Source organism: Chaetomium fimeti (genome assembly GCF_033439085.1).
Source record: "Chaetomium fimeti strain CBS 168.71 chromosome Unknown B0H64scaffold_12, whole genome shotgun sequence".
Lineage (NCBI taxonomy): Eukaryota > Fungi > Ascomycota > Sordariomycetes > Sordariales > Chaetomiaceae > Chaetomium > Chaetomium fimeti.
The window spans coordinates 341,334-368,866 of NW_026944340.1; the positions used below are offsets into that span (position 1 = coordinate 341,334).

At 57.3% G+C, this 27,533-nt stretch overlaps 10 protein-coding genes across 10 annotated transcripts; 7 read left to right on the top strand and 3 right to left on the bottom strand.

The window, feature by feature from the left end:
- The first annotated feature begins 493 nt into the window (after positions 1–493).
- Positions 494–2,019, top strand: B0H64DRAFT_53955 (RTA1 like protein-domain-containing protein). Its single transcript, XM_062808401.1, has 4 exons — positions 494–917; positions 995–1,055; positions 1,157–1,627; positions 1,769–2,019. Exons 1-4 carry the CDS (start codon positions 596–598, stop codon positions 1,887–1,889), a joined length of 975 nt encoding a protein of 324 aa, XP_062654194.1. The 5' UTR covers positions 494–595; the 3' UTR covers positions 1,890–2,019.
- Positions 2,020–2,484: 465 nt separating this feature from the next.
- Positions 2,485–5,014, bottom strand: B0H64DRAFT_378478 (uncharacterized protein; the record flags this gene model as incomplete). The annotated part of the gene is made up of 3 exons (XM_062802588.1): positions 2,485–3,638; positions 3,690–3,869; positions 3,925–5,014. 3 exons carry the CDS (start codon positions 5,012–5,014, stop codon positions 2,485–2,487), a joined length of 2,424 nt encoding a protein of 807 aa, XP_062654195.1.
- An 843-nt stretch (positions 5,015–5,857) lies between these two features.
- On the top strand, positions 5,858–6,831 carry B0H64DRAFT_411852 (uncharacterized protein). Its single transcript, XM_062804886.1, has 3 exons — positions 5,858–6,167; positions 6,222–6,482; positions 6,546–6,831. The coding sequence occupies exons 1-3, from the start codon at positions 5,929–5,931 to the stop codon at positions 6,628–6,630; spliced, it is 585 nt and encodes a 194-aa protein (XP_062654196.1). The 5' UTR covers positions 5,858–5,928; the 3' UTR covers positions 6,631–6,831.
- Positions 6,832–6,852: 21 nt separating this feature from the next.
- Positions 6,853–10,520, top strand: B0H64DRAFT_53968 (GNAT acetyltransferase 2-domain-containing protein). The gene is made up of 5 exons (XM_062808402.1): positions 6,853–6,909; positions 6,977–7,322; positions 7,405–9,279; positions 9,332–10,083; positions 10,145–10,520. Exons 1-5 carry the CDS (start codon positions 6,890–6,892, stop codon positions 10,347–10,349), a joined length of 3,198 nt encoding a protein of 1,065 aa, XP_062654197.1. The 5' UTR covers positions 6,853–6,889; the 3' UTR covers positions 10,350–10,520.
- A 585-nt stretch (positions 10,521–11,105) lies between these two features.
- B0H64DRAFT_446982 (kinase-like domain-containing protein) lies at positions 11,106–12,625 on the top strand (the record flags this gene model as incomplete). The annotated part of the gene is made up of 2 exons (XM_062806966.1): positions 11,106–11,297; positions 11,366–12,625. 2 exons carry the CDS (start codon positions 11,106–11,108, stop codon positions 12,623–12,625), a joined length of 1,452 nt encoding a protein of 483 aa, XP_062654198.1.
- A 3,764-nt stretch (positions 12,626–16,389) lies between these two features.
- B0H64DRAFT_54032 (uncharacterized protein) lies at positions 16,390–18,235 on the top strand. Its single transcript, XM_062808404.1, has 2 exons — positions 16,390–17,021; positions 17,138–18,235. The coding sequence occupies exons 1-2, from the start codon at positions 16,567–16,569 to the stop codon at positions 18,126–18,128; spliced, it is 1,446 nt and encodes a 481-aa protein (XP_062654199.1). The 5' UTR covers positions 16,390–16,566; the 3' UTR covers positions 18,129–18,235.
- Positions 18,236–18,617: 382 nt separating this feature from the next.
- Positions 18,618–19,279, top strand: B0H64DRAFT_53992 (uncharacterized protein). Its single transcript, XM_062808403.1, has one exon. It carries the CDS (start codon positions 18,711–18,713, stop codon positions 19,041–19,043), a length of 333 nt encoding a protein of 110 aa, XP_062654200.1. The 5' UTR covers positions 18,618–18,710; the 3' UTR covers positions 19,044–19,279.
- Positions 19,280–21,250: 1,971 nt separating this feature from the next.
- On the bottom strand, positions 21,251–22,861 carry B0H64DRAFT_54118 (uncharacterized protein). The gene is made up of 3 exons (XM_062808405.1): positions 21,765–22,861; positions 21,407–21,713; positions 21,251–21,345 (listed from the first exon to the last, which is right to left on the bottom strand). The coding sequence occupies exons 1-3, from the start codon at positions 22,679–22,681 to the stop codon at positions 21,304–21,306; spliced, it is 1,266 nt and encodes a 421-aa protein (XP_062654201.1). The 5' UTR covers positions 22,682–22,861; the 3' UTR covers positions 21,251–21,303.
- Positions 22,862–23,010: 149 nt separating this feature from the next.
- B0H64DRAFT_452003 (uncharacterized protein) lies at positions 23,011–26,338 on the top strand. The gene is made up of 5 exons (XM_062807188.1): positions 23,011–23,336; positions 23,407–23,659; positions 23,721–23,847; positions 23,896–24,183; positions 24,237–26,338. The coding sequence occupies exons 1-5, from the start codon at positions 23,267–23,269 to the stop codon at positions 25,932–25,934; spliced, it is 2,436 nt and encodes an 811-aa protein (XP_062654202.1). The 5' UTR covers positions 23,011–23,266; the 3' UTR covers positions 25,935–26,338.
- On the bottom strand, positions 26,211–27,033 carry B0H64DRAFT_446986 (glycoside hydrolase family 61 protein; the record flags this gene model as incomplete). Its single annotated transcript, XM_062806967.1, has 3 exons — positions 26,211–26,381; positions 26,441–26,537; positions 26,594–27,033. 3 exons carry the CDS (start codon positions 27,031–27,033, stop codon positions 26,211–26,213), a joined length of 708 nt encoding a protein of 235 aa, XP_062654203.1.
- Positions 27,034–27,533: the final 500 nt, after the last annotated feature.

The following is a 27,533-nucleotide window of genomic DNA, read 5'->3' on the forward strand; positions in this document are numbered from 1 at the left end:
GGAATAGGCAGAATATTATAACCACGGCTAGCTGCAAGTAAGATAAGGTTTGCAGTGCTCTCCGATGTTGGTGGTACCCGCGTCGTCATCCTTCCTCCAGCCGCATCGTGAGCCTCGTCTCTGATTCGGCGAACAAGCGAGTGCGAAGATGCGAAGATGCGAAGATGCGATCGGATAGGGTCCCGAAAGCGAGCCAGCCCCTGAAAGGCAGATGCCAAACTAGAGCCTGGCACGAAATCCCAACTCGCATCAGGGTGAGCCGCGCAAGCAAAATGAAGCAAACTGTGCAACTCAAAACATGGGAAATTCAGAGCAACACGTATGCTTTGCTTGGCCGCCACGTTCCTTGATCCTTCGATAGGTCTGGCCGGGCAATACCTTGACGATGTAGATTGCGGCTGTGCCGTGTCGTAGACCTGCTTGCTGCTGGTATATATGTCGAGACATGCCTCATCCATCATCATGTCTTTCTTGACTTGAGACATCCGAGCCCACTCAGCCCAGCCATTCCCTTCCCTTCAAAACAAAAGGCAGCAGAGTTCAGACTTGTGCAACTCCAAGACCTTAAGCCCATATCGTCTACACCTGACGAACCATGACCTCCACCCTCCCCCCCGACGCCATCCGGCCACCCCCAAACGTGGTGGTCTTCGGCCCCGATGCCAACTGCACGCTCGAGATCTGCCCCGTCGAGATATCCGTGTACGGCTACCGGCCCTCGCTCACCGCCAACATCACCCTCATGGCGCTGTACGGCCTCTCCATGGCCATCCACGCCTACCTCGGCATCCGGTGGAAGCAGTGGTGGTACATGGGCTGCATGCTGGTGGGCGGCGCCAACGCCATCATCGGCTACGTCGGCCGCGTGATGCTATACTACAACCCGTTCAGCTTCGCGGCGTTTATGATACAGATTAGTGAGTTTAACGGGCCATCACTCATAAACAAACGACACGCGCAAACCACTAACCAAACCTACTTTCTCCCTCCCCAGTCTGCGTCACCAGCGGACCCGTCTACTACTGCGCCGCCATCTACATCACCCTCGGCCTATCGTGGGTCCCTCCCTCCTATTTCCCCTCCCCGTTCCACCCACCCCTTTCTCCCCCTTCCCACAACCCCCCAAACTAACCGCCCCCCCTTTTTCCACAAACAGCATAACCGCCCTCTCCCCGCACCTCTCCCGCCTCCCCCCGCACCTCTTCTACTACATCTTCATCCCCTGCGACCTCCTCTCCCTCGTCCTCCAAGCCGCCGGCGGCGCCCTCTCCACCACCTCCTCCGGGTCCAGCGCGCTGGGCGTCAACCTCGCCCTGGCGGGGCTCGGCCTGCAGGTGTTTACGATCTTGTTGTTTTGTGGGTTCTTTGGGGATTTTTTGGTGCGGTATTTTCGGAAGGGGGTGTGGCGGTATGAGGGGGGTTTTGGGGGTCGTGGTGGTGAGAGTCAGAGTGGTGATGGGGGGGTGGTGAAGTTGGATGGGAGGCGGTTGGGGCTGTTTTTTGGGTTTATGGCGCTCGCGGTGGTGTTGATCCTGGCGAGGTGCGCGTATCGGTTGGTGGAGTTGAATGAGGGGTATGATGGGGAGTTGGTGCGGGATGAGCCGTTGTTTATTGGGTTGGAGGGCGTGTAAGTGTTTGGTGTGTTTCTTCTGTCGTTGGTGGTGTTTTCGACACTTTCCCTCTTTCCTCCCTCTCCCTTGATTTCCTTTCGTCCGGGGAATCAATGTTTGTCTTGTTAATAACCGGCACTGACTCTGTTTTCAAATAGGGTCGTCCTCACTGCTGTTTATTGCTTGATGATCGGGCACCCCGGCTTCGTCTTCAAGAAGGAACGGAAAGACAGGTCGTCGGGGCTCAGCCAGCAGGAGCTACAACAGTACAACAAGTGATGCTGGCCGGCTAGAGTTATGAGGCTCGGTAACTCGGCGGGGCTCTAATTTCAAAATAGATGTAATTATGCTCACCAACCTAGAGGGAAGGGGTGGGGAGAAGAGAGCCGTGCTCCGTTAGCACCTGGATTGTACATACGAGTATGGGTAACCAGGCAAAGACTACTAGAACTTGATAAATCTACTTATTGTATCCTCGCTGGCGCGCGAGGTAAGCAAAGCAAACAACTGTTGCCAGGACTACACCAGAGTTGGCCGAGTAACTTGCGTCGACTATCTCTCGGACTCGCGTCCCAATCGCAATGCAAACACCAAACATAGACCACGGTCGCTCCCTGTGAACCGGAGCGCCTGTATATCCCCTAAAGCCATCAAACCGTAAAATATCATCGCCGGGTACGGGGCCGCGTGACCCAGTATCACAAAATCTCCAAACATGCATGACGTATCTTCGCCGAGTGACCACTCTCCGTCTGCTTTCATTTTGAAACCTGCGCTTTCTTAAGCACTTTAATAGCCCGCCGGCGAGTGTCCCCCCTTTCCGCCCGCTCATCTCTCAGTGCTGCCATTGCCACTCGTCGAATCCAACCCGGCATTAGTGGGCAGCGCGCTTCAGCTGATCCATAATTGTCTGAACTTGCTGCGCCGGATCCATACCGCCATAACCGCCGGGGGCGGCACCCATCGGCACGCCATAAGAAGGGGCGGTCCCGTAGCTCGGCGACGCAGGTTGCGCTGCCGCCGCACTCCGGAGGTTGCCAAGTAGGGCATTCATGTCGATTTGGGCGGCCTGGGGCGCGCTGGCCGCCGGGATACCCGTGTATGTTTGGGGTGCGCCCGGTTGAGGGTTCTGGAGTGAGGCTAAGAGGGTCTGGAGAGCCGAGTTGTCGAGGCCGCCCACCATGCTGGCGAGGTCGGCACCAGGAGGCGCTGGCTGCGGCTGTGCGGGGAGGACGGCCTGCTGGGGGTACTGATAAGGGTAGCCGCTAGGCGGCGCCTGCGCCTGAGGAGGGTGGGCGTAGTGGTTGGGCGCGTAAGCTGTCTGCGGCTGGGCGAGGTGCGCTGCCGACTGGGACTTCTCCCTGCCGACGAGCTCTGCCGCGATCGGAGGATCCACGTCCTGGTACAGTTCGAAGCGGACGCTGCTGCCTCCGGATCGGATGAATACCTGGATGGGGATCTTGCCTTTCGTCTGCGCGCCGTAATCCAGATCAACGATGGCATACACCCCTTCGACAACTTGACGCTGCAGCACAGTCTCCCGAGGGAACCGAGGATTGAGATACATGACATCGGTCTTCAGCCCCTTGTTATGGAAAGCTCCCTGGACCCAGCCGACAAACTCTCTCGAGACCTCCTGGAGAAGGAGGATCTGCACGTCGGGAACATCAGCCCCAAACCGGCGAGGCAAGTCGAATCGGTCACCGTCAGACGGGGCTCTGCGGTGCGGGCTGGGACTCCTACGCCGGTACGGGTCGTCGCCACCGTAGCGGTTGAAGCGCGCGGGCGAACGAGATCGGCGGCGTTGATGGCCGTCGAATCCACGGTCTCGAGGATAGTGGCCGTCTCGGCTACCGCGGGGGTCATTCCGGCGCGGAGAGGGAGAACGCCCCGGCCGGTAGTCGTCTCGTTTCCAACCGCGATCGCCGCTCTCGAAACGCTCGTTCCCGTGAGCGCCCCGCGGGGCTCGGCGGTCCGGAGACCTATCCCTGTCGTCCTTCTTCTTTTGTGCGCGGGAGACCTCGAGATCTATGGACTGGTTAGACAGCGAGACGAGACAACGGGCGGGGAATTACTCACGAATCTTACGGCCACCGAGCTCGATGCCCTGGGCGCCCTGCATGGCGGCGTTGCCCTCAGCAATGGTGTGGTATTGGACGAAACCATAGGCGCTTTTGAGGGAAATCTGCGCCAGCCGGCCGAACCTGTGGAACACATCGAATACCTCACGTTTTGAGACTCGCTCGCTGGACAGATTGCCTGTACCGCCATGATGAGTCGATGATTGCGGGGCGGCGTACTTGGGAAGACTTACCAATGAAGATACGAGAGCCCTCCGGGAATCTCTCCCACTTGGCCTCCGATGTGTACCGTTTCTCGTCGGCCTGGAACTGCTCCCAAAGCTGTTTGGTAGACGAGCCAGGGTAATTTCCGGAAGAAGCATCTCCGCTATGGGGCATGTGATGGGCATGGGGATGGGAGGCCCCGCCAAAAGCACCCGGTGGCGGCGCGGGTAAGGAAGCAAGGCCTTCATTTGCAACGTACGCACCATGCGATGTGCCGGGGTTGGTGAGGGACATCGGAACTGCCGCCGCAGCGGGGGCATTGTGGCCCCGGGGTTGGAACGAGTAGTGCGCCGGTGGGATGGCGGGCAGGCTGGCTGGTGGATTGGGGAGAGAAGGCTTGGGAGGAAGGGAAGGTGGATGAGATACAGGCAAAGAAACCGGGGGAGCTTGAGAGGTAACGGGAGTGGTTTGTGCTGGCGCGCTGGGGGGCGAGGCTGTGGCGGCGGCTCTGGCAGTGATGTCGTCTACTAGCTTCTGGATGTCAACAGAGGCATCATCTTCATTTGCCGACGCAGGAGCCGCCGGGGGCCCGGTAGGCGGAGAAGCTCCATTGGGAGCTGGGGTGGCTGGGGGTTGCGACTCAGCAAGTTCGGTGGCAGAGGCTGCGGCAGGCGCCTCGGATGAAGGGACGGTGTTTGGCGCGGCAGGCGGGAACCGGGAGGGACTGTCGGAGCCGTTGGCTTGCTCGGACTGCACGGAAGCTTTTGAAGCTTGAACCTCTCCGTTGGTGCGGGGCAAGGCCGGCGAAGGGGTGGGAGGGTGATCAGAAGGGACAGCTGCAGGGTCAGGCGCAGACGGACTATTCATGGATATCGAGGCCATTGATACATCTGGCTGAGCCTCCTCAGCCTCATCTTGATCCTCATGAGCTGCGGGCGAATCAAAGGTTCTGGCATAGTCATCGTTGGCCGTATCTGGTTCACCCTTCCCCTGATTTTGCCCCTCCTCGCCTTCGCCGTAGTCGATACTCTCGTCGGTCTCGTCGCGAGACTCGTCCGAGAAATCTCCGCCCACTACTATTGTGTCGGACATTCCGCTGGGCGCCGTATTTGGGTCCATTGTAATGGGATTAGGAGGAGCAGGTAGCGAGATCCCGGGGTCAGTTGATTCGTTAGCAGTCGCCGCGTGGTCCTCGAGCTTTGGAACCGCCGTGTTTTGGATGGCGTTCTGGGTGGACACGGGGATCGGAGAAAGGGGGCTTGGGCTGGCGACAGCCACAATTTCTGGGGATGGCTCTGACATCAAACACGACTGTGATGAAAACCGCCAGGTTCTTGGGTTGAGGACGGAAGTCGATCCCCTTTGGGGGGTGTGTGTGGGCGATGATGGATGGACCGAGGTCAGTAGTCAGGCAATTGGGCGCGATTCACATTAAACGCGGGCTGAAGGCAGGCTGATCAAAATAGAGCGGGAGTTGTAGTGTTGGCCTGGGGTTGTTTCGTGATGAGGAAGTCTCGAGGTTTGGTTTCGGGAGGGGCAAGGGAAACGGGCCAGGAGAAATAAGATTTGGCGATTGAAATAACCCAGTTGTGGAGAGAAACTGGAAAGTCCACAAGACGATGATGGAATTCTAGGCAGGGGTATTGCGTTCAAACCTGACGACTCAGAAAGCGCTCACTGTTGTTGGGGTGGGCGAGTGTGGAAGTGGGAAGGAACTGGTCAAACTTTTTGGGCTCTGAGAACGCGGAGGACCGCAGTGAATGGAAGTGCCGACAGGAAGCCGCCATGACATGAGCGAGAGAGAGATGTGGGGATGCAAGGCTGTCTGCTCGACTGACGAAAATTCTCGTTCCCCACATGGAAGGCGGGCTTGCCCATGCCCCGCGACAGGCTCGGTTATTTACTCGATTAGGTTTAGCTTGTCTGTGGGCGATTGTGAAGGTTTCCATGCTTGGCTCATCAGTTTCTCGGAGTGGGTTTCCATCAGTTACTGGTGAGTGTGAGTTACCTCCCAGTGTTGCTCAGAGCTCAAGATGCGAACTCATTATGCCCTCCGTTCATCCATTCTTTCGGTGACCAGCTGGCCGTGGAGCACACGGCATGTGCCAGCTTCTCGACGATCTGTGAGACACCAAGCCTTTGATGCGTCCTTCGATCAGGATGAATTGGCCGAGGCAAGGAAATGGCACCAGTCGTTCCAGCCCGTCAATTTGCCAGAAGGAAACACGTCCTTTTCACGGTCCAGCGGCCCTGGAGGGCAGCATGTGAACAAGTTTGTGGCATTCTGATTTTTTGGTCATTATTAACAACATACTGACATCATTAGGACCGAAACCAAGGCAACAACTACATGGCCCGTTGCACGGTTACTGGGGATTCTCCCCAAGTTGCTACACGCCGGCGTTCGAGACTTGAAGTATTACTCTCGTCGAAATGACTGCCTCACAATACAGGCACAGACACAGAGAAGCCGCGGTGCAAATGCCGACGAGAACCATCAAAAGCTTTTTGAGGAGCTCCAGGGTTTGTATCGGAGGACGGTGCCCGGCGAAACGAGGCCAGAGAAGGCCAAGAAATACGCAGCACTGTGAGTGATGAAATTGCTGTGTTGTGGATTGTACAAGGTTGTTTCATGTTGACGACAAAATAGAAAGAAGAGCGCCAACGAGACTCGGATGAAGTTAAAGAAACAACAGAGCTCAAAGAAGTCGTCCCGCAGAAGCTCTGAAGACTGATGAGCGAAGACTAGCATGGCGCGCATGGGGTCGATGGCTCGCGTCGAGACGAAGCAGCACTCCCCGTTGTTTGTTGTAAGTGACAAGGGTCTTGGTTAGTGCGCCGAGTGCTGCAGCTGGTGGTGCTGAAAGTGGATACCGGGGGTCATACCGCCCGGCAGAATAAAAATAATTGAGCTGCTGCACCTCTTGCGTCCTGGAAATTTTGGGCCCCTCCATCGTGATCGTTCTCAGTCCGGATCAGCCAATAGTCGCGATCATGTCGACCCAAAAAACAGTGTAAGAAGGCCATGCCAGGCATTCGATATCAAATTGAGGTTGCATACTGACGTATTACGCATTGCAGAGATTCACGGATTCCCACCCTCATCCGCAATGGCCTCCAAGAGAAGAAGCGCAGCTTCTTCGTCGTGGTCGGCGACCGTTCGAAGGATGCCATTGTGCATCTGTACTACATCATGTCCAGCATGGACGTGAGGCAAAACAAGTCGGTTCTATGGGCGTATAAGAACAAACTCCTCGGGTTCACAAGTCACCGGAAGAAGCGGGAGACCAAGATCAAGAAGGAGATCAAGCGAGGGACACGCGAGGCCAATTCCGAGGACCCCTTCGAGCTTTTTATCTCGCTCCATGACATCCGCTATGTCTACTACAAGGAGACCGACAAAATCTTGGGAAACACATATGGCATGGTGAGTCCGAGCTTGCCACCACCTCGACTACAGCACTATCGCGAGAGAAGACAAGACCAGGGGAGCTGACAACAAGGGGCAGTGCATTCTACAAGACTTCGAGGCTATGACTCCCAACATCCTTGCTCGAACTATCGAAACTGTCGAGGGTGGAGGCTTGGTCGTATTGTTGCTTAAGGGCATGAACAGCTTGAAGCAGCTATACTCCCTTTCCATGGACGTCCACTCGCGGTACCGGACCGAGGCCCACGACGACGTCGTTGCGAGGTTTAACGAGCGCTTCATTCTATCGCTCGGCGGTTGCGAATCCTGTCTCGTGATCGATGACGAGCTCAACGTTTTGCCGATATCAGGCGGAAAGGGCGTGAAGGCTCTCCCACCACCAGACGAGGACGAGCCCAAGAGTGCGGCGACGCAGGAGCTGGAAAAGATGAAGGATTCCCTCCAAGACACCCAGCCGATAGGCTCTCTTGTCAAGCTGGCTCGCACGACGGATCAGGCGAAGGCCTTGCTCACATTTGTGGATGCCATTGCGGAGAAGACGTTGCGGAACACCGTCACCCTGACGGCTGCGCGTGGTCGCGGCAAATCGGCAGCCATGGGTGTTGCTATCGCAGCTGCTGTCGCGTACGGGTACAGCAACATCTTCATCACTTCGCCATCGCCAGAAAACTTGAAGACGTTGTTCGAGTTCGTGTTCAAGGGCTTCGATGCGCTCGACTACAAAGACCATGCCGATTACTCCATTATTCAATCTACGAATCCCGACTTCAACAAAGCCATTGTCCGGGTCAACATCCACAGGAATCATCGGCAGACCATCCAGTACATCCGCCCCCAGGACAGCCATGTCCTGGGACAGGCCGAACTGGTGGTCATTGATGAAGCGGCGGCTATTCCCTTGCCTCTGGTGAAGAAGTTGATGGGGCCGTATTTGGTGTTCATGGCCTCAACAATCAGCGGTTATGAGGGCACCGGCCGGTCGCTCTCGTTGAAGCTAATTAAGCAGCTGAGGGAACAATCTCGGGCCGGCGCCAATCCGGGCAGCGGCGGTGCGGTCGAAGTCGATAGGTCGAGCGGACGGGCGACCAAGGAGACCGTCGCAGTGGGCGGACGGTCGCTCAAGGAGATCACTCTCTCCGAGCCCATCCGTTACGCACAGGGGGATAAAGTGGAAAAGTGGCTGAACACACTCCTCTGCTTGGATGCGACACTGCCGAAGTCCAAACTCAGCACTCAGGGATGCCCGGACCCTTCGCAGTGTGAGCTGCTGCATGTTAACCGCGACACGCTTTTCTCCTTCCACCCAGTCTCGGAGAAGTTCTTGCAGCAGATGGTCGCGCTCTACGTTGCAAGCCACTACAAGAACTCTCCGAACGACTTGCAGCTCATGAGCGATGCGCCGGCGCACGAACTGTTCGTCCTCACCGGCCCAATTGTCGAGGGCCGCTTGCCGGAGCCTCTATGTGTGATACAGGTGTCGTTGGAAGGCAAGATCAGCAAACAGAGCATCCTGAACAGCCTGGGCAGAGGCCAACAACCTGCCGGTGATTTGATTCCGTGGCTGGTCAGCCAACAATTCCAGGACGACGAGTTCGCTTCCCTATCGGGCGCTCGAGTCGTCCGAATCGCAACGAACCCCGAGTACATGTCCATGGGGTACGGCTCGAAGGCGCTTCAGCTTCTAGTCGAGTACTACGAGGGGAAATTTGCCGATCTTTCGGAGGATGGAGGCAAAACCTTGCAGCGGTCCATTCCCAAGGTTACAGATGCCGAGCTTGCAGAAGCCAGTCTCTTTGATGACATCAAGGTTCGGGACATGAACGAGCTGCCACCGCTTTTCGCTAAGCTGGCAGAGCGCCGGCCCGAGAAACTTGACTACGTGGGTGTCAGCTACGGCCTGACTAGTCCGCTACACAAATTTTGGAAACGGGCCTCGTTTGCCCCAGTCTACCTAGTACGTGCTCCGTAATGCGTGGTGATGACACAAAATACTAACCGGGCAACAGAGGCAAACCGCGAACGAGCTCACGGGTGAACACACGTGTGTTATGATCCGGCCGCTCCAAGACGGGAACGACCCGAGCTGGCTTGGTGCGTTCGCCAACGACTTCCACCGCCGTTTCCTATCCCTCCTCTCATACAAGTTCCGCGAATTCCACCCTGGCCTCGCGTTGGCCATCGAGGTATCGTCAAACGCGGGCGCTCAGTTGGATCCGTCCACGGCTCCGGTTGCGCTCAGCAAGGTTGATTTGGATGGGTTTCTGACGCCATTCGACCACAAGCGTCTCGAGTCGTATGCCAACGGGCTGCTCGACTACCACGTCGTATTGGACCTCATGCCGACGATCGCGCAGCTGTACTTTAGCGGCCGGCTACCGCTGAGCGGCAACCTCACTGAGCTGCAACGGTCGATTTTGCTGGCCATCGGCATGCAGAGGAAGGAGCTTGAAACTGTCTCTGAAGAGATGGGGGTCTCGTTCTCGCAGCTTCTGGCGATTTTCATCAAGGTGATGCGGAAGATCTCGTCACAGCTTGGCTCACTGGTTACCGGGGCCATCGCGGCCGAGATGCCGGACCCGAGCAAGGTCGGTGTGAGCCGGGAAAACGCGGCCGGGATGCATGACGACGAGGTAGTCGACAACAAGTACGCGCCTATCGAGACCAGGCTTGAGGACGAGCTTGAGGAGGGGGGCGACGAAGCGATGAGTGAGCTTCGGGCGAAGCAGAGGGAGCTTATCGACTCGCTCCCACTGGACCAGTAAGTTGCCCACCCGTTGCTGGAGTGTGTCGTCGTGAACGACGGTGCTAATAGAGACTAGGTACGAGATCGGAGGCGACAAGTCGGCGTGGGAGGACGCGGAGAAGCGGGTGCAGCAGGCGGCCAAGAGCGGGAAGGGTAACCCGCTTGTGAGTGTCAAGACGAAGGTAAAGCGCAAGGCTGAGGAGGCGGATGGGCATGAGGAAAAGGGTGGCGACAAGGGGCACTCGAAGTCCAAGAAGGCGAAGCGGGAGAAGAAGAGGTGAGGCGAGACCGTGTGTTATTGATAAGATATACGGCTGTTTTACTACTAGCCGAAAAGATACCCAAGCCTGGAGTAGGCTTCTCATCTGATTCGCCCTTGGGTGAATGAAGGTTGACTGTGCGAATCGATGGCAGACCACAGTAAGACTTGGGACCGATGAGTGGGGTTTATGGTTGTGATTGGTTCCGAGAACGAGGGGCAGCACTCGGAAGGTCGCAAATCAAGGTGCGCAGCGGCTGATCAATAACCCCGAAATAACTCTCTGTTGCGACCTGAGGAGGGCCTAGGTTGATTTTTCTCTTCTTCCTTGAATTGATTTGGGAGACTCTTTATGGTGATTTGATCCTGCGTCTTTGCTGCATGAGCCTACCTATCACGCGCTTGGTAGTGCCGAACTTTGACCAATTCAATTCGTATCGAGACCAACGGGACCTTACTTAACCTGCGGAGCGTGCCCCGCTCAACCTAGGTCGACCTGCAACCAAACTCGAAACCTGGGTTCCAGTCCATCACCCCACGACAGCAGTTCGCAAACCCGCCTTGAATTGCTTCTTTCCCCAAGGCGCTTCTGTCTCAACGACCACTTGAACACCCTGATATTTCTCGATTCGATCGTCAACTTATCAGGCGACATAGTACCCCTCAGCTCTCTACGGCACGTACCGTAGAACCGTCCACCGCCCCGCCCCTCGAAACACGCGATCTAGCAAAACGCGACAGCAATCGTCGGGTTCGAGCGAGGTATCACATTACCACCATGAGCACGGTAGCAGCGCAAGCCCCCGGCGACCGCCAGCCACCACAAGTCCAGCCTTGTAGGTACAAGGTTGGGAAGGTGCTCGGAGCAGGGTCCTACTCGGTCGTCAAGGAGTGCATTCATATCGACACGGGGCGCTACTATGCGGCCAAGGTGATTAACAAGCGGCTGATGGCCGGGAGGGAACACATGGTATGTCCTGTCTTGTCTGGAACTGAGGGGCTGTCACCCGTCTGACCCATCGCCTCGTCTGTCTGTAGGTGCGGAATGAGATTGCCGTCCTCAAAAAGGTGTCGATGGGCCATCAGAACATCCTCACCCTCGTCGACTACTTCGAGACCATGAACAACCTCTACCTCGTCACCGATCTCGCACTTGGCGGCGAGCTCTTCGACCGCATTTGCCGCAAGGGCTCGTATTACGAATCGGACGCCGCCGATCTGATCCGCGCCGTGCTTTCGGCCGTCGCCTACCTGCACGACCACGGCATCGTCCACCGTGACCTAAAACCCGAGAACCTGCTCTTCCGAACCCCAGAAGACAACGCCGACCTCCTCATTGCCGACTTCGGTCTCAGCCGGATCATGGACGAGGAGCAGTTTCACGTGCTCACCACCACTTGCGGCACACCGGGTTACATGGCGCCCGAGATCTTTAAGAAGACGGGCCACGGCAAGCCGGTCGACCTGTGGGCGTTGGGGGTCATCACATACTTTTTGCTGTGCGGCTACACGCCGTTCGACCGGGACTCGGACTTTGAAGAGATGCAGGCGATCCTTAACGCCGACTACAGCTTCACGCCGGTCGAGTACTGGCGCGGGGTATCGGACAGCGCCAAGGACTTCATCCGGCTGTGCCTGACGATCGACCCGGGCAAGCGCATGACGGCGCACGAGGCGCTGCAGCACCCGTTCGTGGCGGGGTGGGCGCGCGTGGCGGCGGCTGGCGGCGAGGGCGCCGACAAGGGCACCAACCTCCTGCCAACGGTCAAGAAGAACTTCAACGCCCGCCGCACGCTACACGCCGCCATCGACACGGTGCGCGCCATCAACAAGCTGCGCGAGGGCCAGGCCGGCGGTTTCATGAACGGCATCCGCAGCCGCGAGCCCGCCCGCGGGAACCCAGCCGCCAACGGCAACGGCAACGGCAACGGCAACAACGGCAACCAAGCCCAGGGCGGGGAGCGCAAAGAAAACCCCAACCAACAACAACAAGTCCAAGCCCCAAACCAGCCCCAAAGCCAAGCCCAAAGCCAAGACAGCGGTTACGACACCCAAACCCAAACAAACGACAATGGTGCGGCCGCCCATACCAACGGGCATGCTCACGGAAACGGAAACGGAAACGGAACCGCCGACGGCGACGACGTCAACATGGAGGACGCGCCTCCGCAGCCGCCCTCACACCTGCCGCCGTCGTATGCGGTGCCCCCGAGCTTGCGGCCGGGCAGCGAGGCGAATCGGGTGGTGGAGACGAGTAAGGGGCTGTGGAGTGGGGGTGGTGCTTCGAGGCGGTCTTGAGGGGTGTTGAATGAGTGGGGGGAGGATTTGGGGGGGGGGGGGGGGGGGGGGGGGGGGATATGGGATTTGAGATGTGGGATCTGGGGGGATCCGGGGGGATCTGGCTTGGTGAGATGGGGTGGGTTAGTTGGTGATGTTGGGTTGGTTGGTTGGATGAAGGGGCTGAGGATCGATTGAAGCGGGAGTTGGGGTAGATGAGTTGATGTGATGAATGAATGGGATGATGGCGCGGAATTCGTTTTCTTTGTTTGGTTGAGATATCTCGAGAGCAGAAGGTCACGCACGATCTGGGATCGCGTTTTTGGGTTTTTGCCTTCTTCTTTTCCCTCTTTCCTTTTCTTTTTCCGGTCTCGCACATCGACCGGAGCAAAACAATCCATGTTGGTTTGGCTCTCTCGTGCTTTGTTGTTTTGGTTGCGCTGCGTTGCTCGGAACGATATATCACGATGACCGGGCTTAGAAGGGAGCCGTTTCTGTTTTTGTTTTTTTCCTTCTTTTTCCTTGAGAAGCGGCTTGTTGTTCTTTTTCTTTTGCCTAAATTTTTGTTCGAGATACCTACCGTACGCCCGTATGTGAGATGACTAGGTAATGTTGATTTGGTGGCTACGTAGTTTAAGGGGCGACTGCGCCCTAGATACGTTTTTCCCGATATATAACCATCTTTCAGGCTCCAAGGAGGTACGGCGAGATATCACCCAACATGGCTGTGATCAGCTTATGCTTTTTCAGGCACGGCGTTGGGGGCTTTTGTCTAGTCCGACGTGTCGGTGCTTGGAGCTTCCAACTGAGCCCCGAAGCCGTCATCACAATTGCCATCCTGTCGGCACACAGTTTATAACCACCTAGGCAAGCTTCACACAATTTTTTTTAAAACTTGTAATGGACGAGTTTCCCAATACATTTACAGGCTCCGAGAGCCACACCCTCCACCGCCCTCAACCGAACTCCAACCTCAACCTAAACTGGAAGCCTCGCTCCTGGACTCTGGAAATGATTGGCGGGAAGAACGATCAGCCCCGGCAAGATCCGAATTGGCGGTCTAGCCCGACAAAGCCTAGCGCCACGCGGCAGCTCGCGGCGGGGTTCGCAAAGATCTGTCGACCGAAACCCCGAGGGCCGATGGACTCCCTCGTGTGGGGGTGAGACGGCCGGCAAAACCGGCGCTCTCGGAGATGACCAAGCGGCCCGATCAGGCACTCATCAGAGGATCAAACCGCGCAGCATCAGGATGGCGGGGACGCTAACCTGTTGGTTATTTTCTTTTTCGAAGTTTGTCGACAGTTGCTCCTCCTGACGGAGCATATCATGGTCAGAGACAGGAAAGATCGTTCTCGCCCATGATCTGCGATGTACGAATCTGCGTGGCTGTCCGGGGTCGAGATCGACCGCCGTCCATTCTTCGAAAAGCGGGTGACCGCCCAGTTCGAGTTCGATAAGAAAAGAACAGCACGCGAGCAGCAATTCCCGGGAACCTGGACCCTGCTGCGGAGCGAGGAACGAGGAACGACTCAATTACCAAAACGAGTAAAAAAAGAGGAAACAGTTAATAAAAGCAGAGTTTTCGGATTTCGGTCTTCCCAATGGTTGGTGAGAATTTTAGGCCTCAACAATGCGCTGGATCTGCTTGAATCCACCAGGACGAGTTACCAAGCATCTTGGCTCTCCTGACCCGCAGCCAATGCGGATGCGGCCTGGCTTGGCTGATTGGGCGGCTCTTGGATCCAACAAAACGTCATGTGCTGTTCTTTCTGAGAGTCATGGGGGTTTTTTGTGTGCATTCAACGTTTGGCAAGCTGGGAGGCTGGCAAGGTGTCGTCGGTTGGGCCCTCTGCCCTGCGGATCAAGTCAACCCTTTGTGATCAGCAGACGATCACAGACATGCTCTCGTCGCGGTTGGGCCCAGGCTCTGGTCTTCTTTTGAGATCTGAAAGACACGACACACGACACCGATACGCGTATGTTGGTAGCAAGGGGTTTTGATACCACCCCACCCCAATAGCCGACGTGCTTCAGGAACTTCAGGGACAGCTGGAGGTTACAATCCCCCATCTAAAATAGGACGGCGGCAGGATTCGCCCCCAACCGTCACATGAGGCTTCAATTGTCGAGATAGCTTCGCTCGGAGTGGCAGTATGTCGCGCTCTGGCTGACACACCGACCTGCAGAGGGAGTCACGGCGTTTCGGCGTTTGTCGAATCCCCAGGTCGATCATTCGTAGAGCCAACCGGATCGCCGCTGCAAAACTGTGCCAGGAGACCCCAACGGGAGACTGACCGGATTAACCATCACAAGAGACCACAACAACAAGCCTTCTTTGTCTGGGACGCCCGTGGGCAGCGAGAGTTGAGTCCAGGTTGGGCGCCAACTTGGCGATGTCTCAGCGGCATGGCACAGCGGGTGGCCTATTCGGGCGGAGATATTTTTCACGCGGCCGAGCGAAATACGCGGAAACGGCAGTCGTCCTTCGTACTTCGGATATGAATTTCACCATTTCGCTCTTGACGGCATTTGACAGCAGGCAGTGGTTGGGCGTTGGTCAGAAACGAATAACCGCCATTTCAAAGCTCGAGCAGGGCTGGTGACGGTGAATCCAGCCAGTCAGGTCGTGATGCGAGGTACCCGAGCACAGGCCCTTCGGATAGCACGGATCGGGAGCATTGAGTAAAAAACCCTGGATTGGATTGGCGGGCGGTCTGCCGTTGACGCCATGGGTTGGAAGGGCGGGGATGCAAGCAGGGGCTTTCCGTGCGCCATCCTGGGCGAGCGTCCTGTAGGGCTTGGCAGCGATTGCCTCGGGTTTAAGGTAACGGTACCTAAACACCAGCGTTAAGAAAAGACCGCACAGGAAACGGGACGGCCGGCTTTCATCAAGAGTCCAGTAATTCCCTCGTGGGTCGGGTAGATTTGTAGGCCGGTCATTTCCAGATCTCACCCACCATGTCCCGCTTTTGGCTTGTTGCGCTGACAAAACTTACATTGCATATGCTCGCAACGGATGAGAGGCCGATGAGAGCTGGGCGGTACCAATACACGTCACGCGACAAACATTGGAGACTTCGCAATGCCGAGAGTCCGCGAGTGGAGAGGTTCCGCTCTCTCTTTCTGGTGTAATTCGCTAGGAGATCTCAATCAGTTTTGGGAAGTCGAAACAGCATTTTCTTCACTTACCAAGTATTGAGGTGGTGGAAGGTTGCTGGCGAGTGCTCGTGTATGACAGCTGCGTTTTCTGTGTAGCAATCGAATCATAAAACGGGTGTCAAGGCACCTGCCTGTGATGGAAACGGCGGGCTTAGTAATTAATGTCCGAGAATCTGTTTTCCGTGGACGCAAGCAGCTGCAAGCAGCACCTCGCAACCGACGGGATTCCAGTTCTTTGAAATGCAAGCCCCACCCTCCGGTTGGTTCGGACAACCATGATTCCCGCGCGCGCCCAGCAGGCGGGCATTCCCAAGACTTGCACCGACATTGGGGGCCTTGGCGTTTTGGTGGCCCAGTCTCTGTTCGCCTTTCTCAGCGCCTTTCGCTGCATATGAAAGCCGACACCCGCCCACGCACCTCGTCCGCCGCCCGCAGTCCACCGTCATGACCTTCTTGTGCCTCTCTCAACACCGCCGCCGCCGCCAATCCATCCCTTCCCTTCTCCTCGATCCCGTCATCGCCGTCCCCTTCCTTTGGCGACCCGGGTAGCTGGCCTGGCCACTAGTAGAAGCAGAAACCCGTAATTCGAAGAAGCATCCCTATGCAGCCACAATAACGACCGACCTAACCCCGACATTCCTCGATCCTCGCCATCCCCGCCTCTCTCACTTCTCGCTCCTCACTCGCTCCCTCGCTTCCGACACGGGACCACCACGCTCTGCGTTCCGACAGACAGTATCTGGGATTCCCATTAGAAACAAACAACACTTTACCTATAGTCCACCCTCTTTCCTCTTTCCGCAATGTCGTCCACCATGGAGGGGGTTCAAGAATTCCCCGTCATGACCACTCAGGCACCGGCGATGAAGCCGAAACTGTTGCCCCTAAGATGGCCTGGCACATTAGCACAGCTCAACCCGATACCACACAAATACCGCTCTGCCCGGAAGTTGCGCCTGCAACTACGAGGATCCAAAAGCCATAACCAGCCCGATGACATCACAAAACTGCAAACGTCGTTTGATGTATCCAAGTCGATAAGGGCGCTGCGCTCAAGGAGATGGACTCTTTGGGACTTGCAACACGCCATTACGTTTGGGTTTATTCTTTTCTCGCTGGCGATCCTGCCGTCGGCGCCGTTTATTAAGACTGGGGTGCTGGTCGTGCTCGGGTTGCTGCTCCTGATGCCGGCTACACAGCAGTTCTTCCTGCCATCGTTGCCGATATGGACGTATCTGCTTTATTTCTTTGCGAGCCGGTAAGTTTGCGGTGTTTCCCGGGTGCGCTTCGAGCGAGCATAGGCGATCCGGGGATAAAACTCTTCCGAGAGCCAAGAGCCGGTTTCCAGGTTGCTGACTCTTGGGGTCCTCATAGATTCATTGGCTCTGAATACCGGCCGCACATCTGGGTGAAAGTGCTCCCCGCGCTCGAAAACGTCATGTACGGCGCGAACCTGTCCAATATCCTCTCGGCCCACACCCACGCCGTCCTCGATGTCATCGCCTGGGTGCCCTATGGCCTGGGCCATTTTGCCCTGCCCCTTGTCTGCAGCATCTTCATGTTCCTCTTCGCCGCCCCGGGCACCACCCCGGTCTTCGCTCGCGCCTTCGGCTACATGTCGATGCTCGGCGTTACCATCCAGCTCGTCTTCCCCTGCACGCCGCCCTGGTACGAGAAGCTGCACGGCCTCGAGCCGGCGCACTACGGCATGGAGGGCTCCCCCGCGGGCCTGCGCCGGATCGACGAGCTGTTCGGCGTCGACATGTACACGACGAGCTTCACCACCGCCCCCGTGCCCTTCGGCGCCTTCCCCAGCCTGCACGCCGCCGACGCCATCCTCGAGGCCCTCTTCATGCAGTACTGCTTCCCGCGCTTCCGGCCCTTCTTCATCTTCTACGCCGTCTGGATCTCGTGGTCCACCATGTACCTCAACCACCACTACGCCATCGACCTCGTCGGCGGCGGCATCTTCGCCGCGGTCGCCTACTACATCGCCCGCACCAAGTTCCTCCCGCGCCCGCAGGTCGACAAGTCCACCCGCTGGGAGTACGAGTACGTCGAGCACGGCGACCGGCCGCGGTCCCTCGACGAGGAGCACGGGCTCGGCGGCGGCAACGGCTACGGCCTCGGCCTGCTGCGCCGCCCGGGCACCGGCGACAGCGACGAGTGGACCCTCGGCAGCAGCTCCAGCTTCGACTCCATCAGCCGCGGCGACACCCTCTGCGGCAGCAGCTCCTCCACCCCGGGCATCCTCAGCCCCACCACCCCGAGCGACGACCACTACGACGTCTGGAGCAAGGCCCGCTTCGCGCCGGCCAAGGAGGCCGAGGGCCGCGACTCGTTTGCTGGGCGGCGGAGTCCGTAGTTGGCTGGCTGGTTGGCTGGCTGTCTGAAAAGAGACAACTTCAGCTCCGTTCGGTTCGGTTCGGTTCGGTTTTACTTTTTATCAGTACCATTCCCCTCCTCTTTCCTCGTCTCATCTGGGAACGGGAACGGAAACGGAAACGGAAATATACCCCTCGTTCGCTTTGGTTGGTTGAATCGGCGATAGATACCTAGAGATATCAGGGAGCATCGGGATGGCGCGCTTTACTACGGTCGTTACACATACACCTTCCCCCCTCGACATACACACTTTTCACATACACCCAGTTTTTTTGGGGGGGGAGGGGGCATTTCTTGTCGTTTTGCATGGCATGGGCGTGGGGCATGGGCGTGGGGCATGGGCGTGGGGCATGGGCGTGGGGCATGGGCATGGATAGGGGCATCGGAGGCGGGGGCATAGGTGGTGGGTGGTATCGCATGGCGAGTGGCGGTGGTTTTCGGAGGGAGAGAAAGGGCGGAACGGTGGGGCGGATCTGGGGTGCTGGATCTGGGCTGGCTGGTCTGCGCCGTTGCGCTGCGCTGCGTTGAGTTGCGTTGCGCTGCGTTGCTTGGATCGAGTGGGATGGGTTATTTTAATATCCTCTTTTCTTTCTTTGTCTTCCTCTTCTCATCTTCTTTCTCGCCTTGTCTCTGCATCCGTGGGGTGGTTGTGGGGGAACGGTGGACGGGCGGGAGACGGAGAATGGGTAATGATAATGCGTTGGATGCTGTGCATGGGTGGTGTAATGGGTTGGTAGAAGGACGGAGGATGGATGCACTGGCCTGGCCTGCTCGAGAGGGAGGAGATGCAGAGGAGACGAAAGAGGGAGTGTTAACCACACCTTTGGGCTGTCATGTTGTCGTGGGCTTGGGGCGGTTGGTTCGTGGTGTTGGTGTTGGTGGATGGAGAGGTTGAGGTCGTCGGTCGATACCCGCTGGGAGATCTAAGGTCAAGGGGGGACGGGATGAAATGAAAAAAGACTAATAGACACAGTACTGGATTTGCGAAACCTGCTGCTTGTGCGTGATGCCGTCGTCGTTGGTCAGGTTCGACATTCCCTCCTCGCCCTGACAAGGAGGATATGAAACGAAAAACGAGTCCTTGCTGACAGGAAGGGGGAACGACATGTCGTTGAATTAAGAATACGCCGTGTTAGGAAAAGGCGACCTGCGCGAGTCTGCTCAGCCTCACTGAATGCCGGGGGGCGTGAGGTTGAGTGGGATTGCCGTTGGTTGCAGGGGTCGGCGTTTTGAGGATAAAATGGGAAAAGGTGGGTTTTTTTTCTTGGGGTTCAGCCGCACACCGTCCACGGCGCCGACACGTGGGAGCGTGGGTGGGTGATGATGAGTTTTCGGCTGGCGGCGCTGACTATCATGTCATGTGATTGTTATAACAGGTTGGGTTGTCTCTCAAATGCGACGGAGGGGGGTTGCAGGGGGTTTAATAGTATGGGGGACAGGAAGAACGGGGACGGGGGTGGAGGCGGGTATGAGAAATGGGAAATGGAGACGGGAACGGGAACGGAGACGGGTTGGGACGCGATGCCCCCGGAGTCGAAGTCGAGAATAGGGCGCATTGAAGGAACGCCTTGAAGTTCATCGAGCGTTGTTAACGCCGACATCCAAACACACGACTCCATCACCACAAATTCTTAGGTATGTTTATTTACTACCGCAAGGTAAGCTAGCTAGACCCAACGAATCCAGCCCAGCTTCTAGTAATGGTTCTCATTTTGAAGCAAATCATCCATCTCCTCATCTCGGCTAGTGCGGGCGATTGACCCAGCAGACACCGTCGTTTCCAGGTTATCATCCTCCGAATGCCCATCCAGACTGGCTGGCCTGCATATAGGCCGGATATCTCCTGAAACGCCCAAGATACCGAGGTAGGTAGTCGTACAAAACTTATCTGGTTACAGAGACAGCAAAGAGAAATGAGCAAATAAAAGACGGGTTGAAATGCTTTGTCGGGTGATTTTGGATGGCGGAACCAGAACGACCCAACCCAACTGTTGCGCAAAGACCAAGTATGACAGAGTTTAACGTACCCCGTACCCCCAAAATAAAAGCAGAAACCAATGATGAGGACTCGTCGATGGCTGCGCAACCCCCCGGGCGGCCTTCGGGGTTGATGTACACTCCTCAAGAGGAGCCATGACCGCGCTTAGTGCCCCCAGTCCAGGAAATACTAGGCATTCGGTTCTTGTTGGCCTTGTTCTTCTTAGAGTTTCTCTTGCTACCCGATCCCGTGCTCTGCCCGGGAGAAGGCTGACCGCGGTTAGGTGTCTTCAAGATGCCCTTGGGGGCCTGTGAAGAAGCCGACGGAGTGCCATAGGGTGTGCCATTCGGGGTGCCGTTGGGCCGCGCCAGGTTGTTGGGCGAACCCTTCACCGTCCAAGGTTGCGAAGGCACCACTTTTCGAGGTGTGTAAATGCCTGGAATAGGGACCGGGGTCAAGGAGGCGATCCGCGTCTTGGTCGGTGTGCTAGGCGTCATGGCCTGCGCGGCCTCTGTTGCCTTACGCCTCTCCGACATAGACTGGTAGCCGGGTGGGACGCTCGCCGCCCGTATGCCCCTCTGTATGATGTCCTGGGATGAAGAACCTGCCTAAGAATTCTTTATGCCGGGGACAGCAGGGGGTAAAACGGGCGTGACCTTTGCGGGTTTCTTGGATTCGCTGGCTTCCTCGGCCGAGGCTGAGGCCTTCTTCTTGGACTTGTCTTTGCCCTTCGATTTCTTAACTGGAGACGACTGCGCCAGCTCGGACCCGGCGGTCATTGCGGAGCTTGAAGGGATAACAGGGGGTGCGATCGAGGTCTCTTTAGCGGCCTTAGCCGGAGACGGATCGACTCGAGCCTTCTTGGACTTCTTGACGGGCGTGGACGCTGTCTCCTGGGGGTTGACGTTCCCTTTCTCGACATCGCCGTGCTTGCGCTTCTTGGCGGCCTTCTTCGGCGTGCCAGATTTGGCGTTCAGCGGAGGTGCCTGGGTCATCTCAACGTCATCGTCATTGTCCGAGGCGTCCAACCCGATTGTGCCAGCTCTTCCATTGGCGACGCCGAATGGCTGATAGCGAGCCCTTAGGTTCTTAGGCTGGGGCCGAGGCGCCTTTGTGACGACGGTAGCTGATGCGGCGGCTAAGGCGGGCTCGCTTTCGCCCTCCTCGCCAAAGCGCGTCACACGGGTGATATGTAGAACGCGATCAACCGATTGATTATCTGTTTGAAGGTCAGCAAGAGAACGGCTAAGTAGTGGCCTATAACATCTTAACATACGAGCCTCATAATTGGTCCCCGTCTTTCCTGGAATGAGGACTTTGATGGCGTGGTTCACCGGCTCTTCAAACTGGCCGGTGTACTCATTTCCCTCGTGAGCAAAGATGGCTTTTCCAGCATGGACCTTGTCCAAGGGGATAGCGTGCTTCTGGATAACTTCGATAGGCACAGACTTCGGAGTTGTGAAGTACCAAATCTGTTTGCCTTCTGCTTTGGCTTTTTTGAAGGCGCGGGCAACTGCAGCGGCATCGACATCCTCCTCGGCTTTGCGAAGATGGAAACCCTGTGAAACAATCTCACGGGATGGTTGGCTAGAAAACTGTTAACACGTGAAGTCTCGCGGGGCGGCTAGGAGTACTAACACTGCTGTCTTTCCACTCAGCTTTTCGACGGTCGCGGACTCGGTCGCATCCTCGTCCTCGGAGTCCGAATCGGACTGCTCCGTATCGGCTGATTCCGCATCGCTGACCATCTCCTTGCTCCTTGCGGCCCCGTTGACAGTCGCTGACGACCTAGGAGCGGCCTTCTTGGTATTTGCGATCTTCGGTGAAGCTTTGGAACCCGGAGCCGGCTTGGATTTGGACTTTTGCAGAGGCTCAGGTTCATCCTCGCTGCCGCTCTCGCCCTCACTTTCACTCTCACTCTCGGAAGCCGACTCTTCGTCTGAGGCGGAGGTCTTTGTCGTTGTGGAATCAGCCTTGCGAGCTGGCTTGACCGCAGGCGCAGAATCGTCGTCCGATTCTTCGTCGCTGGACGCGCTCTCGGATTCCGAGCTCGTCTCCTCCGCCTTCTGTTTTCCCTTGGCGCTACCGCTCTTCACGTTTTTCTGATCCGCCTTCAGGTCCGACTCGGAATCGACGGCCATCTTATCGTCTTCATCGTCGTCGCTGCTGCTCTCGCTCGAGGACGACTCGGAAGCCTGACGCTTCTTAGTAGCGTTGGCTTTGGTGGCAGAGTTGGATGCCTTCACCTTGGGTGATGCGATAAGATCGGCTTCCGTTTTGATTGATTTGGCTTTGTTTATCGGCGTCGATGCAACTTTCTTCGCCTTCATCGATTCTCCCCATTTCTTGGTGTCAAGCTTCGTCTCGGTGTCGCTGCCAGAGGAGCTGTCGCTATCACTGTCGCTCTCGCTCTCGATCTCCACAGGCTTATCGGCATTGCGACCGCGCTTCGGGTCGGTTCGGGTGAACATCTTGGGAACCATGCCGCGCACGAGTCCCGCGGCTGTGGCGGCGTGCTGCGAGAGAGTGCCGATGGGCGCGCGTGGCCCTGCCATGAGGACTGCTTTAGCGGTTGGTCGCAAGAAGACGAGGTTCTAAATGCGAAATGTTTGGGTGGAAGAAAGGAAAAACAACAGGAATTGGCAAGAAGCGACAGAAGTGAAGGTGATTGTTGTTTGTTCCTGCCGTTTTTTTTCCCGGCCTCCAAAAAAATTCACGATAAGCTTCTCCCTGCTGCATGACCCCTGCAAAAGCACAGCTGCGGGAGGTGGGGTTTGGTGGGGTCGCTGCAACAAAGGCGATTGTTGCGGGAAATGATTGGTTGGAAGGGGAGTTGGGGACGAAAGGGAAAACGGGGAAAACTTGCGATAACTGAATCACAAACCTTTGGAAGAAAAGAGGGCTCGACCGAGTCTGTCGGACAGGTCGCGCAAGGGCGACTTTGAGCGTAGGAGCTGAATTTTGAGTGAAGCCTTCGAAGTTCTTGTGGATCGGGTTGCCGCCTAAAAGCCCGTGGTTGAACGACAATTTTAAAGAATTGGTTTTGGGGTTGGTTGGAAGTGCAAGGAAGAGAAGAGGAGAGACGGGGGTTGCAGCTGGTCGGGGATCGAGTTGTTGTTGCGTTTGCAAAGAGAGAGAAAATGGCCACAAACAAGAGGAGGAAGTTGGATGGCGGCAGCGGCAGCGAGAGCGGGGGTTCTACGCCGACCGGTACGGAAATCCTCAAAAATCAACTTCAATTGAATTCAATAAATTTCGCATCAATGCTGACCCGATCCAGTGAGCGCGTTTGCAGCGCGGCAACAATTATGGGGAGCGGCACTTGCGAGAAAGAACGTCAGCGATGAGAAGAAGAAGGCTGCCCCAGAGCCAGTGTTGGAAGATTCCCGGTCTACCCAGTCGAGAAAGAAGAGTGAGACCCCTTCGGCTCGGTCTGTGGTAGGCTGCCGGACCAAGCGCCAGTCCCCAGAAGCGCCAGTCGTGGTCAATGTGAAGCAAACACAGGGTATCGAGGTCGGAACGGGAGTATCAGGGTAGGTGAACTCCCCTCATGTCAGCACATCGGCTTCACTTTACGATACTCATCCAACACAGTCCCTCTACGCCCGGCCCCGAGTCCAACGGGATACTCGTCAAGCACCACTCGACCTTCAAGCCTAATAAGAAAAACCTCCAAAGAAAACCCGGCGGCCGTGTTGTTCTCAGCGCTTCTGAAGGAGAGGTATGTGAAGCAAGCCCCTCCTCTTCGCCTCGATACTAACAAACACAGCGGTTAGTTGTTCTTGGGAGTTTCGGCATCAAGATCCGCGAGGGCGAAGCTACGTTTGCCGGGGCCATCTTGACACCATCCGACGCCGTACAATGGGTTCATGCTCCCCATTGCCATGCCGTGGCCGTTCTCCGAACCGCCGACGATACGGTGCTTGAACTTCAGCCCCATCCTGCTGCCAAGGGGCTGAGGCAACTAGCAGCACTGAATCCCGCCTTTGCCAAACTGTGGAATGAGAGTCCACAAGCAACGGCCTCAAAGTCAAAGTCCTCTACGACTTTCCAAATAGTTTGTGCACAGCTCACTTGGCCTTAACTCAACCCACCGGCTAATCCAAGCAGATATACACTTCGCAGGATGTCCCTAAGAGGGCCGTGCTGCAAGAACTCGTCTCTCCGGCGCAATGGAACAAAAAGCTATCGGGACTGGCCGCAGCGAAACGGAAAGGGACCCCCGTGATCTTTCTCTGTGGGCCCAAGTCATCGGGAAAGTCAACATTCGGGCGACTCCTGACGAACCGCTTGATAACCGATCGTGCCGGCTCCAAGAACCGGCCCTGGTCGGGCGTAATGGTTCTCGACATAGATCCCGGGCAGCCCGAGTATTCTCCTCCTGGAATCATCTCCCTGTCTAATATCACCATACCGAATCTGTCTCCGTCCTTCTGCCACCCCACTCTCACACCAGAAGAAGGCCAACTGCGGGCCCACGCCATCGCATCCGTCACTCCAGGGCTCGATCCGGCTCATTACATCGAGTGCGTTCTCGACCTCCTCACACACTACCAACGCGGCCCCGACCCCAAACCACCGCTGGTGGTCAACACACCTGGCTGGGTCCAAGGCACCGGCCTCGATATCCTCACCGAGCTAATCATGGCCATCCGCCCGACCGAAGTCATCTACATGTCACAGGACGGCCCCGAAGAAACAGTCAACAGCCTCCAAGCGGCCTGCACGGCCACCGCCCCTTCAACCCCCTTCTCCACCCTCCCCTCCCAGCCCAGCGAGGCGTCGTCCGCGCGCACATCCCTCCACTTCCGCACGATGCAGACAATGTCCTATTTCCACTTGCACCCGCCCACCCAGCAGCCCTACCCGACCTGGGATCCCACGCCACTGAGCGAGCTACGCCCCTGGCGCGTACGCTACGCCGGGAAAGACAGAGGCTTCCTCGGCATCCTCTGCTACGACCACCAGCCGGCACCCGAACTCCTCGCCGAGGCTATCAACGGCACAGTCATGGCGCTGGTCAGGCTGGAAAACCGCGCCGCACTGGGGGATCTCCTCCCCGACACCGACACCGACGCCGACGCCGGCGCCCACCCCAACTCCTTCCCCCCTTCAAACCAAACAACCACCACCACCACACCTTCCATCAACGAACCATCCAAACAACCCCCCCAAGAATCCAAACCCAATACCCCCGCACAAAACAAAGAAGAAGAAGAACCCCAAAACCAAAAAGAACACCGCCTCCCCCTCCTCCCGAATCCACAATCCCGCCCCCTCCCCCCACAGCACTCCCACCTCCTCGGCCTCGTCCTGGTCCGCGGCGTCGACACCGTCCGCGGCGAGCTGCAGCTGCTGGCCCCGCGGGCGGCGATCGATGGCGTTATTGGTCTTCTCGGCGCGGGTAGTAGTAGTAGTGGTGGTGGTGGTGGGTTGGCTGGAGGTGAGACGGCGGCGGCGGGGATGGGGTTGGTGCTGGTTGCGGGGCGGTTTGATGCGCCTACGTGGGCGTATGGGGAGGATTTGTATCTGAGGGGGGGTGGGAAGGGGGGCGGTGCGGGTGAGGATCGGGGGTTGGGTGTGCAGGAGGAGGATGGGAGTGACGATGAGAGTGCGAGCGAGGAGGAGAGTGAAGGTGAGAGTGAGAGCGGGGGTGGGGACGATGTGGGTGGTGAGCAGGAGGCGGGGGGCAGGAAATCGCGGAGGGTGGTTGGGGAGGTGCCGTGGGTGGAGATGTTGCATGGGAGCCAGAGCCGGGCTGTGGGGAGCAAGGTGTGGAGGGTGAGAAGGGATTTGGGGAGGAACTGATAAATGGCAAGCCTTTATATGTCTCGGCGATATCGTCAGTGTGTCGCATACAGATCACGGTTACCTGGAGAAGAATCGATGCAGTCGGAAGGAACCAGTCTAAGGTATCATATGCGTGTACATCGACAGGATGTACAGCGAAGTCATAGATCATTCCGCCATACCGCTATGCATCCACCCAAACAACTACCTAACGCAAACTAACCCGCGCGCAAGTCACAAACACACCACCGCCCCTGCGCAGAGGGGCAGTCACCCCCGCCGCCAGGACTACCCCTAGCAAGAGAAGGCGTCCGGGCCCGGGACGCTGTAGGAGTCGGAGGGCGACATGGAGTAGATGTCGACGACGATGCCCGGGTCGTCGGCGGGGTAGGCACCAGGGAAGCTGACGGTGTCGGTGGGGACCGAGCCAGAGCCACCGACAATGTTGAGCTGGGCGCATTCCATCTAGTCATGATGTTAGCGGGAGGTGGCCATCAGCGAAGGATGGAAGGACGGAGGCTTACGTAGAGCTGAGCGCCACCGGGGGAGCCGGCACTGTGGAGAGCGATCATCTCGGCGCGGAGGAGGTACTGGCCCTCGGGAATGCAAGCCGGGATGTCACTGCGGTTGGTCAGTATCCAGTCGAGCACACACACTCTCTCGTGGGGGCATCTTACATGGTATGGAGACCAGAGTTCTCAATGACGGTGCTGGTACCCCATTGGCCGTTGCTGTAGCCGTCCTCCTGGATCTTGAACCATCCATCGCCGATGCCACTGTCGGTCACAGCGTCGTCGACCTTCTTGAGGTAGGCCATGGTCGGGCCCTTGTGGCTCGCGTCCATGACATCCTCGGGGCCCGAGTCGAGAGTATGCCTCCAGACGGCCTTGACGGTGGTGCCCGCAGAGACGGTGATGACCTCGCTGGACGGGGTCGTCGGGTTCGGGCCGCCATTGCAGGCAACGTCGTCGGAAGTGACGTCGGTGATGGGGCCGTCGTAGGTCGGGGTCCGGATACCGTGAGATACCGGGTACGTTGTGCCATCCGCCTCGAGCTGGACGAAGATGGTGTGTGCCGAGGCCGCTGAGGCCGCCGCGAGAAGAGTGAAGGCCTTCATTGTGTGAATGTAGGGGAAGTTGTCAGTTGCTCAGTGGTCTCCGTCAGAGTTCACAATGAGAGTTGGGACGCGGAGGTCATTTTATATGCATGCTCAGCCCGGTTCTCGTTGCCAACCCCTTGAAGACCACGCCCGCTAACTCCAGGCCATGGGTCCCGGGGGTCCTTGAGTGAGTGAGTCGCATTCAAAGAACTAAACTGACGATATGGTCATGGCACTCGCGGGCTTGCGCATGGGGGAGAGGCGGAAGGGGGAGGTCCGAACGGAGAAATTCATATATTTAAATGGAGAGGCTACCTCATCCCAGCGTGCAGATCGCATTGTTCTCTTTTCCATCCGGGTCACGACTGTGGGATCGGCAAACTAAACCCCAGTTTTCTCCCAACGGTGAGCCCCGGCACCTTTTTCTCGAAGTTCAGAGACTGAGAAATCGGTGGAACAGCAAACCCTGTCTGTTGAAGATCGCCGGTTGCTTTCCGGGGTAAAGTCCAAAGCGACCA